Here is a 17681-nt window from a genome sequence, read left to right on the forward strand (position 1 = left end):
AGAGTAAAGGTTTTCTCTTGACATTAAGTCCAATTGTGTCCGACTGCACACTGAAGTGGTTTATATGGCAGTGTGGAGTCAAGATAATTCAGTTCAAAGCAGATAATATAAGATTATAAATGGGTAATATAGCTGTGTGGAAGGGCCTTGAGTCTACACTGCCATATAATCCAGTTAAAATCTGATAACCTGTATTTTATAGGCAGTGTGGAAGAGGCCTAAGTGAGGCCTAACTCTGCCTGTGCCCTGGGCTGAGTGGGTTGCTAGGAGACCCAGTGGGCGGAGCTTAGCCTTCTAACTAGCAGCAATTGGATAAAAACAATTATTCCTCTCCCTCTAATTAGGACTTTATTTTTCTTTTCTTTTTGTTGTATGAACGTAGAGGCATGTAAATAAAATAAATAAATAAATTTCTGAAATTTACCACTCTCGGCTTATACTTGAGTCAACGTTTTCCCAGGTTTTTTTGTGTTAAAATTAGGTGCCTCGGCTTATATTCGGGTCGGCTTATACTCGAGTATATACGGTAAAACCACGCAAAAGGCATCTCACCAAGTTGCTCGCAAAGCATTGCAAAGCCTCCACTGAACAGATTCTGTCAACTAAATCACATCCAATTATCAAAATGAGGCCATTTATCTTGATAAACAAAACAAAGAAGCCGTTGTTTTTCTGAAAAGCTGAAGTTCTCTAAGACGCGTTAAGAATTGCATCCAAATGTGGAGGGAAGAGATGCTTTCAAGACTTGACATGAAAAGGAACGAGGAGAACAAAGTTTGCTGCTAACCTACATATGTCACAACCGCTGTCTTCAAAAACACTACTGTTAAACCACCCGTTGCCATGGGTCTCGCGGCTTTTATTATCATCGCGTACTCCTATTTTACACCTGCGAGACATTTGCAGAGTTTGGTTGCTATGCGACATGCTGGTAGCCTCGCTTTTAAGAGCCTTTCTCCAGCAATTAAAGGGTGAAAGTCGTCCATTAAAAAGCAATACTTGCAAAAAATGTTAAAGACTCACACAGGTTCCTCTACAGATTTCCATTAACGATGTAAACCATTTCATACTGGATGACATCAAACTAGATTTGTATGCTAGGGCACATCTTAGGACAAAATTCATTTGACACTTAGACCATATGTGTCTTTTACATGCAAGACAAGCAAACAAATACATGAAAGCCAGATTATTAAATCTCTCTATATAAAAGGGTAATGAAATTTTGGCCTAGGACAAAACAACAAAACTACACACCCCAGAAACACTAAACTTGGCAGCACAACCCCTCATCCATGCCTCTATGTTCATACAACAAAAAGCTCCAGCTACTCCAGAAAACGGCCAGGCTTTGAGACTGCAAGGCTATTCACTGCTATTCCACCTGGCCAACAAAGGATTCCCATAAGCTACAGCAACGTGTGGCTGGGCAAAGCTAGTCTATATATATAAAAATGTAATGTGGTGTTTTACTATGGAGTAAACAACAAAACCACTAAACCCAATCACAACAAATTTGGCCACAAAAGAATAGTCATCCAAAATATGTCTTTCAATTAAAAAAAAACTCTAGAAAAATAGTCCAAATGACAGAGGATGAAGAAAAGCCTTTCTCCCCTTGGCTGCCAGTTAGAATGGTAGGCTCTGCTGCCTTTAGGCCTGCCCTCTTATCCAAGATAAACGGGCCGGCAGAACATTGGATAAGCGAAAACGTTGGATAATAAGGAAGGATTAAGATAAAAGCCTATTAAACATAAAATTACATTATGATTTTACAAATTAAGCACCAAACAATGAATTGACAGAAAAAGCAGTTCAATACACAGTAATGTTATATAGTAATTACTGTATTTACGAATTTAGCACCAAAACATTGCAACATTTACTACAAAAACATTGACTACTAAAAGGCAGACTGCGTTGGACAATACAGAACCTTGGATAAGTGATGCTTGGATTAGTGAGACTCTACTACAATAATAATAATAATAATTTTCCCCTTCTTTTGCTTTTCTTTTTCAGCGGAACTTCGGCAAGCCAGCATCGCCATGATGAACAGAAAACATGAACTGGAAGAGCAGAACAGGTAAAAAAGAATTCAGAATGGTGCCATATTAAAACAGTCGAAGTGGAGTTGGGAAGACCTGACTTCAAATTCCTGCTTAATCTTAAAGGGGCTTTGTCTGTTCTTTGATTTCCAAAAGGGAAGAAGTACAAATGATTCCCCAAGAACAGCTACTCATCTCTCAGGGGCAAGTTCAGCTGATTCATCTAAAACAGTGGTTCCCAACCTGTGGTCCATGGACCACCAGTGGTCCCCAAGAACTAAAATATGTTCTGCGGCCTCACCGTTACTACACTGTTGCAACAAGAGCGACTAGTCTCGCAAAACCCACTTATGGTGCTGAGGCAATGGGGATAAATAAAGAAAATGATGTAAATTTTGGGAGGGGAGAGGTTAACTACCCACAAAAGGTGTGACAAGCCTCCTGGGTTGTCGAAGGCTTTCATGGCCAGGATCACAGGGTTGTTGTATGTTTTCCGGGTTGTCGGCCATGTTCCAGAAGTATTCTCTCCTGACGTTTCGCCCACATCTATGGCAGACATACTCACAACCTCTGAGGATGCCTGCCATAGATGTGGGTGAAGCGTCAGGAGAGAATACTTCTGGAACATGGCCAGACAGCCCGGAAAACATACAACAACCCAACAAGCCTCCTGACTGCTGCTTCTCGTCCTCCGTCCCTCTGAGTGGAGCAAAACACGAGGAAAGGAATGAGGAAGTACAGTCACTAGTGGATGGTGAAGCAACAGCTCCCCCTGTGGCCGGAATCGTGAAGCTGGAAAAATGTTAAAATGCCTCTGTGTGTGTCTATACTGTATGTTGTTTGTCTGTTGGCATTGAATGTTTGCCATATATGTGTTCATTGTAATCCACCCTGAGTCCCCTTCAGGGTGAGAAAGAAGGGCGGAATATAAATACCGTAAATAAATAAACTCCCTAGAGCCCTAACCAACATCTCCAGTGATGAGGAATGATGGGAGTTACAGTTCAACATCTGAAAGACCATACAGTTCACAAGCTATTTTAAAACATTGCATCCAGAGTTTTAGCAGACCCCATTGTTATGTGAAGATAACCACATCCATCACAGATCTAGAAAATGCCCCGAACATAAGTAAATCATGTATGTTTGACTGTGAAACACACATACACATAGATTCATGCAGCACCGTGGTGGGAGTTCCTTCTTTGGAGGCTTTTGAACAGAGTCTGTTGGGGATACTTTATGCTTTTCCTGCGTGGCAGAATGGGTTGGACAGGATGTGGTCTCTTCCAATGCTATGATTCGATGACTGGAACCTACCAGGGCTTTCAACCCCATTGTGATATTCTTAGACCTGTTATCAGAGCAGTGATGGCCAGCCTATGACACGCGTGTCAGCACTGACACGCCTAGCCATTTTTGCTGACACGCTGCCGCATGCAGATTGATTGGGTGACTATGTATTTTGTGGCCAAATTTGGTGTGATTTGGTCCAGTGGTTTTGTTGTTTACTCCATTGGAATTATGCACATTACATTTTTTATATATATATAGTATATTATATTATATATATATGTAGTATATTATATTATTACTATTATATTATTATTACAGTAGAGTCTCACTTATCCAACATTTGCTTATCCAACATTCTGGATTATCCAACATATTTTTGTAGTCAATGTTTCCAATACATCGTAATATTTTGGTGCTAAATTCGTAAATACAGTAATTACTACATAGCATTACTGCCTGTTGAACTACTTTTTCTATCAAATTTGTTGTATAACATGATGTTTTGGTGCTTAATTTGTAAAATCATAACCTATTTGATGTTTAATAGGGTTCTCCTTAATCTCTCCTTATTATCCAACATATTCGCTTATCCAACGTTCTGCTGGCCCATTTATGTTGGATAAGTGAGACTCTACTGTATATTATTTATTATTCACTACTACATTGAAACTAGAATAGAGAGAAATCAGCGTGGAAACTGCAAGAGGCACCATAGATTGTTGTACATGGAAATAATGGTAGTAAATAGTTTTTGATTTATTAAATACAGTTATATATTACAATTATATATTTTTGTTCTTTAAATTATACATATTGCAAAATGATGGGTTTTTTTTCTCAAAGTGACACATCACCCAAGTCATGCTAGTTTTTTTTGGTTAATTTTGACATACCAAAGCGCAAAAGGTTGCCCATCATTGTCTTAGAGAGTTGGTATAGATGCGACGGGCCAGATGGGTGTCAACAAAGCTACGCTCTCTTTTCCTCAGTTCTTTGAGAAATCTCCTTGATGGTGAGATGGAGCATTCTGCAATTCTGCGTCAAGAAATCGACAGTCTGAAGAAGAAGGTTTTGGAGCAAGAGGAGCTCTACAAAGCGAAGATCCAGGCCTTGGCAAGGTAGGGGAGCAGATGGTGTGGCATAGGAAGGCTCATAACAGCTCTTCCTTGGGAGTATTCTCCACCCAAAACTCAGGCATTTCTACGAAACTATGAACTCTTCAATCTGTCCGGGAAATGACTGTGTATCAGAAGTGGCCAATCTTTAGTCTCCCAGGTTTTTTTCCCTTGAAAAACTGCAAGTTGCTTCTGGTGTGAGAGAATTGGCTGTCTGCAAGGACGTTGCCCCGAGGATGCCCAGATGTTTTGATGTTTTGACCATCCTTGTGGGAGGCTTCTCTCATGTCCCCGCATGGAGCTGGAGCTGACAGAGAGAGCTCATCCGCTCTCTCCCTGGGTTGGAAGTCTCCCAGGTGTTTCTGGACTACAACTCCTATCAGCCCAGGCAAGAATGGCCTATGATTTGTCTCTGAAGGTCCACAGCTTGCCCTGTATATAGTACTAGGTGTACTTGGCCACGCGTTGCTGTGGCTGATGGGAATCATTTGTTGGCCAGGTGGAATAGCAGTGAATAGCCTTGCAGCCTCAAAGCCTGGCTGTTTTCTTCTTATGCGAATCCTTGTTTGGTGAGCTGGAATACAATGGAATAGGCTTGCTGCTACTTGCATTCTAGGGGAATGGTTTTTTGGCCTATTTGAATTGCACTGAATAGCCTCGCTGCTTCAAAGCCTGTCCGCTTTCTATATAGGGCAGGTTGAATGGGAAGGAGTAGCCTCGTGGCTTCAAAACCTGAGGCTTTTCTCTCTAGGGGAAATCTTGGTTGGCCAGGTTGAACAGCACTAAATAGCCCTGCTGCTTGCAAGCCCGTCCGCTTTCTACCTTGTGAAATTCTTGGTTGCCCAGGTTGAATAACAATGAATAGTCTCAGTGCGGCAAATAGGAATGCTGTAATTAGTCACCTTGATTAGCATTTAATGGCCTTGCGGCTTCAAAGCCTGGCTGCTTCCTGCCTGGGGGGGGAATCCTTTGTTGGGAGGTGTTAGCTGCTCCTGATGGTTTCCTTTCTGGAATTCCCCTGTTTTCAGAGTGTTGCTCTTTATTTGCTGTCCTGATTTTAGAGATGATATTGTTCTGTATTATTATACAACATCAGTTATTACATACAGTAGAGTCTCACTTATCCAAGCCTCGCTTATCCAAGCCTCTGGATAATCCAAGCCATTTTTGTAGTTAATGTTTTTAATATATTGTGATATTTTGGTGCTAAATTCGTAAATACAGTAATTACAAAATAACATTACTGCGTATTGAACTACTTTTTCTGTCCAATTTGTTATATAACATGATGTTTTGGTGCTTAATTTGTAAAATCATAACCTAATTTGATGTTTAATAGGTTTTTCCTTAATCCCTCCTTATTATCCAAGGTATTCGCTTATCCAAGCTTCTGTCGGCCCGTTTAGCTTGGATAAGTGAGACTCTACTGCACTATATTTATAATCTTATTATATTATCTGCTTAGAACTGGATTATATGAGGCCCCTTCTCCACAGCTGTATAAAATCTACACTGAACTGGATTATACGGCAGTGCGGACTCAAGATACTGTGGATTATCCTGCCTTGGCCTTCTGGGTTATATAGGTGTGTGGAAGGGCCTTGAGTCTACACTGCCATATAATCCAAATCAAATCAGATAATCTGTATTTTATAGGCAGTGTGGAAGAGGCCTGAGTGAAATCGATATCTTTCAGGAGTTGTATATCTTAGTTGTCAGGATCCATGATTGCAAATCAGAATTTCAGCCCAGTGATTGTAACTCTCACACATCAATTCCTATATGAGCGTGTTATTAATATATATATATATACTAGCTGTGCCCGGCCACGCCTTGCTGTGGCGAATATGGTGGTATGGGAAATAAAGTATTGAGGAATTGGTGGTAGTTGAATCCCTTCTTATTATCCAACATATTCACTTATCCAACCTTCTGCCGGCCTGTTTATGTTGGATAAGTGAGACTCTACTGTATATTTATAATCTTATATTATCTGCTTAGAACTGGATTATATGAGGCCCCGTCTTCACAGCTGGATAAAATACACACTGAAGTGGATTATATGGCAGTGTGGAGTCAAGATAATCCAGTGCAAAGCAGATAATATAAGATTATAATAATAATAATAATAATAATAATAATAATAATAAAACTTTATTTATATCCCGCCACCATCTCCCCAACGGGGACTCGGGGCGGCTTACATGGGGCCATGCCCAAAACAATACAATGTAAACAGCATATATATAAAAAAAGCAGCACAGCACAATACAATAAGCAATACAGTAAATAATATCCATTACAAAATAAAACAAGGAGACAATGAAAACTAGGGCCTATGGGTTATATAGCTGTGTGGAAGGGCCTTGAGTCTACACTGCCATATAATCCAGTGCAAATTAGATAATCTGTGGAAGAGGCCGAGGCCTAAGTCTGCCTTTCCCCTGGGTTGAGTTGGTTGCTAGGAGACCAAGTGGGCGGAGCTTAGCCTTCTAACTGGCAGCAATTGGATAAAAATAATTATTCCTCTCTCTCTAATTAGGACTTTATTTTTCTTTTCTTTTTGTTGTATCAACCTAGAGCCGTGGATGATGGGTTGTGTTGTCAAATTTTGAGGTTGGGGGACCTGTAGTTTTGTTGGTCGCCGTGATGCCATCACTCTTTTATATATATAGATTAGAACTTTCTCCGGAGTCCTTTGCCATCTATTTCCATTCTCTTTATACCTTCCTTGATGAAGAAACAAAGTGATTTCTTCACGTTCTTTCTATTTGCAGAGAAAACGAGGTGCTGAAGGTGCAGCTGAAGAAATACGTCGGAGCTGTCCAGATGCTGAGGCGAGAAGGTCAGACGGTGGATGGTGAGTGTCACGTTGCTACAAAACTTGCCTCCTGGCATCTCTGATAACAATGTGTTCTTGCCGGTACACAATGCATCTCTTAATGGATCGTTGTCAAAATATAGTCTTGGAAAATGTATAATTTGTCAGTACAGAGCGTTTTTATCCAATTATTTCAGATGACGAGGGAGGCAATTTGCCATTCTTGTATTTCAAAATTTCTCATGATAAAAAGAGAAATAGGTGATTTAGGCCTGCTAGTTGTGTTTATGGATGGCACAGCAAGGCAGCCTGCCTTTATCTCGCAATTATCTATATGAGGGCTGTTTATGTTTTATTTTAAATCCATACAAGAACTAATACCCTTTTTCTCCAACTAAAAGCAATGCCTCATCCTTTTGTCTGACAGAGCTTGCTTTGTGTGTAGTGAGTCCATGATTTGCCTCCTGTTCATTTCTTCTTTTCTTGGCCAGACTTAGTGGCAAACCCTTCAAAAAAGTATGCATTTGACAAGACAGTTTATTTATTTATTAGTTACTAGCTGTGCCCGGCCACGCGTTGCTGTGGCGAAGTCTGGTGGTATGGGAAATAAAGTATTGAGGAATTGGTGGTAGTTAAGGTAAAGGGTAAAGGTGTGGAGTCCAGATAATCCAGTTAAAGCAGATAATATAAGATTATAAATGGATTATATAGCTGTGTGGAAGGGCCTTGAGTCTACACTGCCATCTAATCCAGTTCAAATCTGGATTTTATAGGCAGTGTGGAAGAGGCCTAAGTGAGGCCTAACTCTGCCTGTCCCCTGGGTGAGTGGGTTGCTAGGAGACCAAGTGGGTGGAGCTTAGTCTTCTAACTGGCAGCAATTGGATAAAAACAATTATTCCTCTCCCTCTAATTAGGACTTTATTTTTCTTTTCTTTTTGTTGTATCAACCTAGAGGCGTGGATGATGGGTTGTGTTGTCAATTTTCGAGGTTGTGTGGTGTTTAGTTTTGTTGTTTTGGCGGTCACCAGGATTCCATCACTCTTTTATATATATAGACTAGCTTTGCCCGGCCATGCGTTGCTTTGGCTTATGGGAATCATTTGTTGTCCAGGTGGAATTGCAATGAATAGCCTTGCAGTCTCGAAGCCTGGCTGTTTTATTCTTATGCGAATCCTTGTTTGGTGAGCTGGAATACAATGGAATAGGCTTGCTGCTTGGAAGGCTGGGTTCTTATTATTTTATTCATTTATTTGCTACATTTATATGCCGCCCTTCTCACCCCGAAGGGGACTCAGAGCGGCTTACAAATTAAATTTACATACAATATTATATTATTAGCATAGTACAATACTGGTAATAAATTACTATCTTGTACTGTATCAATATATTGTAATATTATTAGTAATATTACATGTAAAATATAATATATAATTAATATTATTATATTGTATTATTAGTATTATATCGTATTACAATATAATATTACGAATATTATATGTATATACAATATAATTCTTGCGTTCTAGGGGAATGGTTTTTGGCCAATTTGAATTGCACTGAATAGCCTCGCTGCTCAAGATAATCCAGTTCAAAGCAGATACTGTGGATTATGTGTCTTGGCATTCTGGGTTATATAGGTGTGTGGAAGCGCCTTGAGTCTACGCTGGCATATAATCCAGTTCAAATAAGATAATCTGTATTTTATAGGCAGTGTGGAAGAGGCCTGAGTGAAGAAGCCCTGAGCTCCATTATGGCTGAGTGGTTTGCTAGGAGATGGAGTGGGTGGGCATACCCTTCAAATTGGCATTTGGGGGGGGGGGGGGGGAAACGGCTTTTCCTCGTCCTCTAATTGGGACTTCATTTTTCTAGGTTTTTTTGTTTGAAAGTCATATTTTGGATAACTATGTTGTTTGTGGCCAAATTTGGTGTGACTTGGTTCAGTGGTTTTGTTGTTTACTCCATGGGAAGAACGCACATTACATTTTTATATATATAGATTTATTAGCGGGATTTATATCCCGCCCTTCTCACCCCGAAGGGGACTCAGGGCAGCTTACAAGTTATAGGTAGTACATACAATACATTGCATAACTGGTACAGCACAACATAAGCATCATACACCACCACACTGCAGTACACCACCACGCCGCAACACCACTAGCAATACCACATGCAACTCAAAATACACAATTATAATAATGTATTACTGTCACTATCACACTGTAACACACTACAATATCACCATCAATACCACATGTACATACAATATATCACACCACTAGTAGTAGGTAAAGGTTTTTCCCTGACGTTAAGTCCAGTCGTGATTGACTCTGGGGGTTGGTGCTCATCTCCATTTCTAAGCCGAAGAACTGGCGCTGTCCGTAGACACCTCCAAGGTCATGTGGCTGGCATCACTGCATGGAGCTCCATTACCTTCATGCTGGAGTGGTACCTATTGATCTACTCACATTTTCATGTTTTCGAACTGCTAGGTTGGCAGGAGCTGGGGCTAACAGCGGGTGCTCCCTCTGCTCCCTGGATTTGAACCTGGGACTTTTTGGTCTGCAAGTTCAGCATCTCAGCGCTTTATGAATGAGCTTGGCAACTCCTTCCCCACCAAACTCTGCCGCTTGTGTCCTCAACCAACCGCTCACCCCTTCCCGCATTTGCGCATCATTGCCAAAACGCTGCGATGAGGACGCAAGCGGCAGAGTTTGGTGGGGAAGGAGTTGCCAAGCTCATTCATTGCTGTGATAAGTGACTAGATTTGAATGGCGACTATGTTGAGAAGTGGTATTTGGGTGTGGCTTTCAACTGCATATGGTAAATGTTTTCTCCTATACTTTTTGAGGATGCAAGTGGCAGAGTTTTGCGAGGAAGGAGTTGCCAAGCTCATTCATCGCTATGATAAGTGCCTAGATTTGAATGGCGACTATGTTGAGAAGTGGTATTTGGGTGTGGCTTTCAACTGCAGATGGTAAATGTTTTATCCTATACTTTTTGAGGACGCAAGCGGCAGAGTTTGGTGGGGAAGGAGTTGCCAAGCTCATTCATCGCTGTGATAAGTGCCTAGATTTGAATGGTGACTATGTTGAGAAGTGGTATTTGGGTGTGGCTTTCAACTGCATATGGTAAATGTTTTCTCCTATACTTTTTGAGGACGCAAGCGGCAGAGTTTTGTGGGGAAGGAGTTGCCAAGCTCATTCATCGCTGTGATAAGTGCCTAGATTTGAATGGCGACTATGTTGAGAAGTGGTATTTGGGTGTGGCTTTCAACTGCATATGGTAAATGTTTTCTCCTATACTTTTTGAGGACGCAAGCGGCAGAGTTTGGTGGGGAAGGAGTTGCCAAGCTCATTCATCGCTATGATCATTGCCTAGATTTGAATGGCGACTATGTTGAGAAGTGGTATTTGGGTGTGACTTTCAACTACATGTTTTCTCCTATACTTTGTTCATTTTTAATTCCAAAACGTAATCTGCTTTCTGGATAGCCCTCGTACCACCAGCTATCTTTGTTGAGAGACAACGTGGGGCAGTGTGGGCTAAAGGCTTCAGAAATCTGAGTTTCTGATTTCAGTGATGCTTATTGGATTACAAGTGAGCCATTATTGTTCAGACTAATTTGCTTCATAGCATTGTTTTGAGCATAAAAAGGGACGGGGACAGGGGAGGAATGTTATTTTTCTCGCAATACTGTATGTTTTTATGAGCGCTCCTTGTAGAAGTGCAAATTATTTTGGCATAGCTTGGTTCGTAATGGGCAATTAAAGCCCTTTAGCTTGATGAAAGAATCCATTTTAGTGGAAATGAAACATCTGGCTTTATTGATTCTTGTCAAACACAACTGTTCAGTTCTTAAAATTTTCCTTGGGGATGCCTGTCTATGGGGGACTTTGAAATCATACAACTGTTTTCTAAAGCTCTCTGTGAGCCACTTGACCGAAACTTTTGGACTACAAGTGGTCCCTGGCGATAGTTTGACACTTCTGGCTTTAGTGACTTTATATGGCTTTATTTCTATGACTTGGGTTAAGTTCTTTATTACTGTTGCACCCGTAGGCTGCGTAAGCACCTCAAAACTACACCGAAGCCCCAAAATATAGGCAAGCAACCAGTTTATTAAAGATTATATGCAAGCAATAGCAAAATCAAAGTTCAAAGTCAATAAAATGGGTTTGAATCCACAAGAACACAATACTTGAACTTCGAGAAGCAAGAGTCTGTAAAAGTCACTCAAAGAACATAAATATATTGTATATACTTATAATATTGATAATAATATAATGTAATACAATATTATACTAATAATCTATATATATAAAAGGGTAATGAAATTTCGGCCTAAGACAAAACAACAAAACTACACATTCCAGAAACACTAAACTTGGCAGCACAACCCCTCATCCATGCCTCTACGTTCATACAACAAAAAGAAAAGAAAAATATAGTCCTAATTAGAGGGAGAGGAATAATTGTTTTTATTCCAATTGCTGCCAGTTAGAAGGCTAAGCTCCGCCCACTTGGTCTCCTAGCAACCCACTCAGCCCAGGGGACAGGCAGAGTTAGGCCTCACTTAGGCCTCTTCCACACTGCCTATAAAATACAGATTATCTGCCTCTACGTTCATACAACAAAAAGCTCCAGCTACTCCAGAAAACGGCCAGGCTTTGAGACTGCAAGGCTATTCACTGCTATTCCACCTGGCCAACAAAGGATTCCCATAAGCCACAGCAACGCGTGGCCGGGCAAAGCTAGTTATACAATATAATATTAATTATATATTAAATGTAATATTACTAATAATATTACTATATAATGATATAGTACAGTATAGTAATTTAATTCTTATATTGTGCTATGCTAATAATATATTGTATGTACCATTGATTTGTAAGCCGCTCTGAGTCCCCTTCGGGGTGAGAAGAGCGGGATATAAAGGTAGTAAATAAATAAATAATAAATAACATAGTCCAATCCGGAAAACAAAGTAAACCCCAGAAGGGTGTCACGAATAGTCCAAACAAGATTTCAAGGTTTAATCCAAGGCATGAGTCAAACTGGAAACATTGGAGGCAAAACTGGAATACAGGAACAAACTCCCAAGTTTAGTCCAAGGTACAGAGTCAATGCTGGAACACAAAGCCGGAGTCTTGTTTAGGACACAAGCAAGGGTCTTGGCTAGAGCAGAAATCCAAGCTGCAAAGTTGTTGTTGTGGTTCAGTCTGATGATGATGATGATGATGAAAGGGGATTTGGGTTTCAGCAGTTTGTTCCAGGAAATGTGGCACAGCAGTTGGAACAGCACTTTGTCCCAGGGACTGTTGTTCTGTGAGAATTGCAGGCAGACGCGGGGAAACAAGAGTGCACAGGAATGTGTTTATGTCTTGCAAGGAGGGTTAAAAGGAAATGTAATTGGGAAAGATTTCAGTCAGAGCAACTTCGCTTTTGGAGAATCAACTCTTGCCTTGTTTTCCGTTCAAGCCTAGTCTCATGCCTAGAATCTGTGTTTGGATTACTTTTGAAGCTCATGTACTCATGTTAACTTGGAACTACTTTGCTATTTTTGGGACTTTGGTCTAATTTCTATGAAGCCTTTGAACTGTGTTTATGGATTGCACTTGGATTTTACTTTCTTTACTGCTTTTTTTTAAATTAAGTTTTGCTATATTTTATCAATTAACTGAAAAACTCAAAGCCTGCTGTGGTGAAGTATGTGTGTTTTGTGTGTGTGTGTGTCAGGAGCAACTGGAGTTGCTTCTGGAGTGAGAGAATTGGCTGTCTGCAAGGACGTTGCCCAAGGGATGCCTGGATGTTTTGATGTTTTACCATCCTTGTGGGAGGCTTCTCTCATGTCCCCGCATGGAGCTGGAGCTGATAGAGGGAGCTCATCCACGCTCTCCCCGGGTGGGATTCGAACCTGGCAGCCTTCAGGTCAGCAACCCAACCTTCAAGTCACGAGGCTTTTATCCCCTAGGCCACCGGAGGCTCCTTAGTGTGTGTGTTGTAGCAATGGTGAACCAGTGCTGAGGTGCGACAGTTGCTGAAACACACAACAGGAAAAACACGGGAAGTCAAATCCAAATACAGTAGAGTCTCACTTATCCAACATAAACGGGCCGACAGAATGTTGGATAAGCGAATATGTTGGATAATAAGGAGGCATTAAGGAAAAGCCTATTAAACATCAAATTAGGTTATGATTTTACAAATTAAGCACCAAAACATCATGTTATACAACAAATTGGACAGAAAAGTAGTTCAATACGCAGTAATGCTATGTAGTAATTACTGTATTTACGAATTTAGCACCAAAATATCATGATGTTTTGAAATCATTGACTATAAAAATGTGTTGGATAATCCAGAACTTTGGATAAGTGAGTGTTGGATAAGTGAGACTCTACTGTACAAGGCTGCAGGGATTCACAGGACACAAAGCAAGGATCTTCCTCTCTTGGAATAGTAAAATTACCACCTCTGACTCTGTCAGAGAAAGCAAACCTTTTAAAGGGAAATTCAAGGTCTCTTTCCGTGAGAAGGTTGCTCATTATTTCGTTTAAAAAGCAAACATCTAATCCTTCTAACACACTCCCTTTCTCTCCTCTGCTGAGTTATTGCTTTCCTCCTGTCAAACCCATTAGCCCCATCCGCCTTATCACTTTCAGAATCCGAACTAGAATGTCCATCTGTCACCAGTGGACCCTGCGGCCCTCCGAGGTCATTTACCTGGCCCCCGCCCTCAGTTTTAGAATGTAATATATTGTATATACATATAATATTGATAATAATATTATAATGCAATACAATATAACACTAATAATAATGCCATATAATAATATTAATTATATATTCTATATTACATATAATATTACTAATATTACAGTATAGTGGTATAGTTCAATATAGTAATATCTAATGCTAATATTGTGCTATGCTAATAATATAATATATTGTATGTACATATAATTTGTAAGCCACTCTGAGTCCCCTTTGGGGTGAGAAGGGTGTGATACAAATGTACTAAATAAATGCAGTAAATAAATAAATAATAAATAAATACATTTTAGACTTAGGCTCGCCCAAAGTCTGAAATGACTTGAAGGCACACAACAACAACAACTTGAAGGGGCCGGGCTGTGGCGCAGCTGGCTAGTAACCAGCTGCTATAAATCACTACTGACCGAGAGGTCATGAGTTCGAAGCCCGGGTCGGGTTAAGCCTCCGACCATTAAAAATAGCCCCGGCTTGCTGTTGACCTATGCAGCCCTGAAAGACAGTTGCATCTGTCAAGTAGGGAAAATTTAGGTACGCTTTATGCGGGAGGCTAATTTAACTAATTTACAACACCATAAAACTGCCAGCAAAAATCGAGGAAAAGAATGAGAAAGAACAGCCACCAGTGGACGGTGAAGCAACAGCTCCCCCAGTGGCCGGAATCGTGAAGCTGGAAAGATGTTAAAATGCCTCTGTGTCTGTCTAAACTGAATGTTGTTTGTCTGTTGGCATTGAATGTTTGCCATATATGTGTTCATTGTAATCCGCCCTAAGTCCCCTTCGGGGTGAGAAAGAAGGGCGGAAAATAAATACTGTAAATAAATAAATAAATAAATAAACAACAACAACCCTAATTAACTTGACTATCTCATTGGCCAGAAGCAGGACCACACTTCCCATTGAAATCCTGATAAATGTATGTTGGGTTAAAATTGTTTTTATTTTTAAATATTGTATTGTTCTTTCATTGTTCTTGTTGTTGTTGTTTTTGCACTACAAATAAGACATGTGCAGTGTGCATCAGAATTTGTTTGTATTTTTTTTCAAATGATAATCCGGCCCCTCAACAGTCTGAATGACCATGAACCGGCCCTCCGCTTTAAAAGTTTGAGGACCCCTGGTTTAGAGGAATGCATTATTTTTTTATTATTTATTTACAGTATTTATATTCCGCCCTTCTTTCTCACCCCGAAGGGGACTCAGGGCGGATTACAATGAACACATATATGGCAAACATTCAATGCCAACAGACAAACAACATTCAGTTTTAGACAGACACAGAGGCATTTTAACATCTTTCCAGCTTCACGATTCCGGCCACAGGGGGCGCTGTTGCTTCACCGTCCATTGGTGGCTGTTCTTCTTCCTCATTCTTTTCCTTGTGAGCAGTTTTATGGTGTTGTAGATTAGTTAAATTAGCCTCCCGCATAAAGCGTACCTAAATTTTCCCTACTTGACAGATGCAACTGTCTTTCGGGGCTGCTAGGTCAACAGCAAGCCGGGGCTATTTTTTTTTTTTTAATGGTCGGAGGCTTAACCCGACCTGGGCTTCGAACTCATGACCTCTCGGTCAGTAGTGATTTATAGCAGCTGGTTACTAGCCAGCTGCACCACAGCCCGGCCCCTCAAACTGCCTACTTGCAACCATTCTGTTACCATCATTAATAAGATCCTGTTTTTGTGACTTGCGTAATTATCAGAAAGGGGAAGGGTACCATGGGCTGGCTGTGTGCTGCTGTGCTACCGTTATGTAAATCAGGGAAGGCCAAGAATAGAAACTGAGTGGGATGGTCAGGTTCAGCCGAAGAAAAAAGGGGGCGGCGGGGAGAGTGGCAGCAGAGCTTCTAAAAATGAATGCTTCTGTTCCATGCCTTCTGGTTTCCTTTCATCTGCCGTGGGGTGCATTTCCATCACTGAGGCTAAGAATACCCTTGACATCTCGATGTCTTCTAATACGTATTATATTCCAAAGGATGTTGTGTTTAATAATGGCTTATGCAAGGGAAGAACTGTATCCTGACCAATGTGATTGAAAGTTGCTTTATGGAAGGTGCTGGACTTCATGAACCCTCTTCTCCTTTGGTCACCAAGAACTCAAATAGAGTACTGTATATCCTCGAGTATAAGCCTAGTTTTTCAGCCCTTTTTTTAGGGCTGAAAAAGCTCCCCTCGGCTTATACTCGAGTGAGGGTCCTGGCCGGCTTCTATTCAGGTCGGCTTATACAGTAGAGTCTCACTTATCCAACACTCACTTATCCAACATTCTGGATAATCCAAGCCATTTTTGTCATCAATGTTTTCAATACATCGTGATACTTTGGTGCTAAATTCGTAAATACAGTAATTACTACATAGCATTATTGTGTATTGAACTACTTTTTCTGTCAAATTTGTTGTATAACATGATGTTTCAGTGCCTAATTTGTAAAATCATAACCTATTTTGATGTTTAATAGGCTTTTCCTTAATCTCTCCTTATTATCCAACATATTCACTTATCCAACATTCTGCTGGCCCGTTTATGTTGGATAAGTGAGACTCTACTGTACTTGAGTATATAGGTATTCAGAGTTGGACAGTCTTATCTTATTAAAGTCTTATTATTATCTTAAATTACAGTTTTATATAAATACTAGCTGTGCCCGGCCACGCGTTGCTGTGGCTAGGACTTAATTTTTCTTTTCTTTTTGTTGTATGAACGTAGAGGCGTGGATGAGAGGTTGTGCTGTCAATTTTCGAGGTTGTGGGGCGTTTAGTTTGGTTGTTTTGTCCGGTGCCGTGATTCCATTACCCTTTTATATATATAGATTCAAAAACATTTCACCTACTGATGCCTCAAATAATATCTATTTTTATTTTTGAATTTGACCCGTAGCTGCTGCATTTCCCACCCTCGTCTTATACTCAAGTCAATAAGTTTTCCCAGTTTTTGTGGTAAAATTAGGTGCCTCAGCTTATATTTGGGTTGGCTTATACTCGAGTATGTACGGTACTCTGTTCGGAGATGCTGTTATCACATCTGGGAATTTATGTTTGCAAGGAGTGTTTCCCCCTAAGCCATGAACTCCTACCTGTACCATTTAAAAGAAGAATTGTCCACATTTGGCATTCAGTTTACAAGGATTTATTTTCCTCCTCAGGATGGGCATAATGCTGTAATTTTTGTGTTTTTGTTGACAGTTCCTAGTGGCATTTGCCTCCAGCAATAGTATGCCTATTAGGATAACTCTTCCGAAGCTGGCGAGAGTGTTGGAGCTGACCCATTTTAATGTCATTCCTACTAGCAGATTGGTGCCTTCCTTGTAGGTAATTCTTTTTTTGGCCCCAGCGGATCCTTTCTCCGTGGCTGGGCCGAGATGGCTGTCAGCGGAGGAATGTGGAGAACCTGGAGCCACACACAAGCCAATTCCACAAATAGTGCAACTGTCTGGGCTGCGAGATTGACATGCCACCTGCTTCCTCCCGCTGTCTAATTGCTCAAATCCATTTTTTCGTGACATTTAAAAAGAGCTCCTTACCTTGGTTTAACATCAGCATTAGGAGATAAATTTACAATTCAATATGTTTAATATTTTATTCTTAGTTGTGGATAAAAGCCCTTCCCTTGTTGCTGCCAAAGTTATT

General features: G+C 40.5%; 1 protein-coding gene across 3 annotated transcripts in view; it reads left to right on the forward strand.

Annotated features, from left to right (window-relative positions):
- Window positions 1-17681, forward strand: part of snx29 (sorting nexin 29) — a 75129-nt gene that overhangs the window by 20053 nt on the left and 37395 nt on the right. For all 3 annotated transcript variants that reach the window (XM_062964540.1, XM_062964541.1, XM_062964542.1), the window contains 3 exons: window positions 2023-2086; window positions 4334-4462; window positions 7237-7319. In XM_062964540.1, coding sequence (XP_062820610.1) covers window positions 2023-2086; window positions 4334-4462; window positions 7237-7319 — 276 coding nt within the window. The remainder of the gene's footprint in view (window positions 1-2022; window positions 2087-4333; window positions 4463-7236; window positions 7320-17681) is intronic.

The sequence above is a fragment of the Anolis carolinensis genome, unplaced genomic scaffold, assembly GCF_035594765.1.
Source record: "Anolis carolinensis isolate JA03-04 unplaced genomic scaffold, rAnoCar3.1.pri scaffold_13, whole genome shotgun sequence".
NCBI lineage: Eukaryota > Metazoa > Chordata > Lepidosauria > Squamata > Dactyloidae > Anolis > Anolis carolinensis.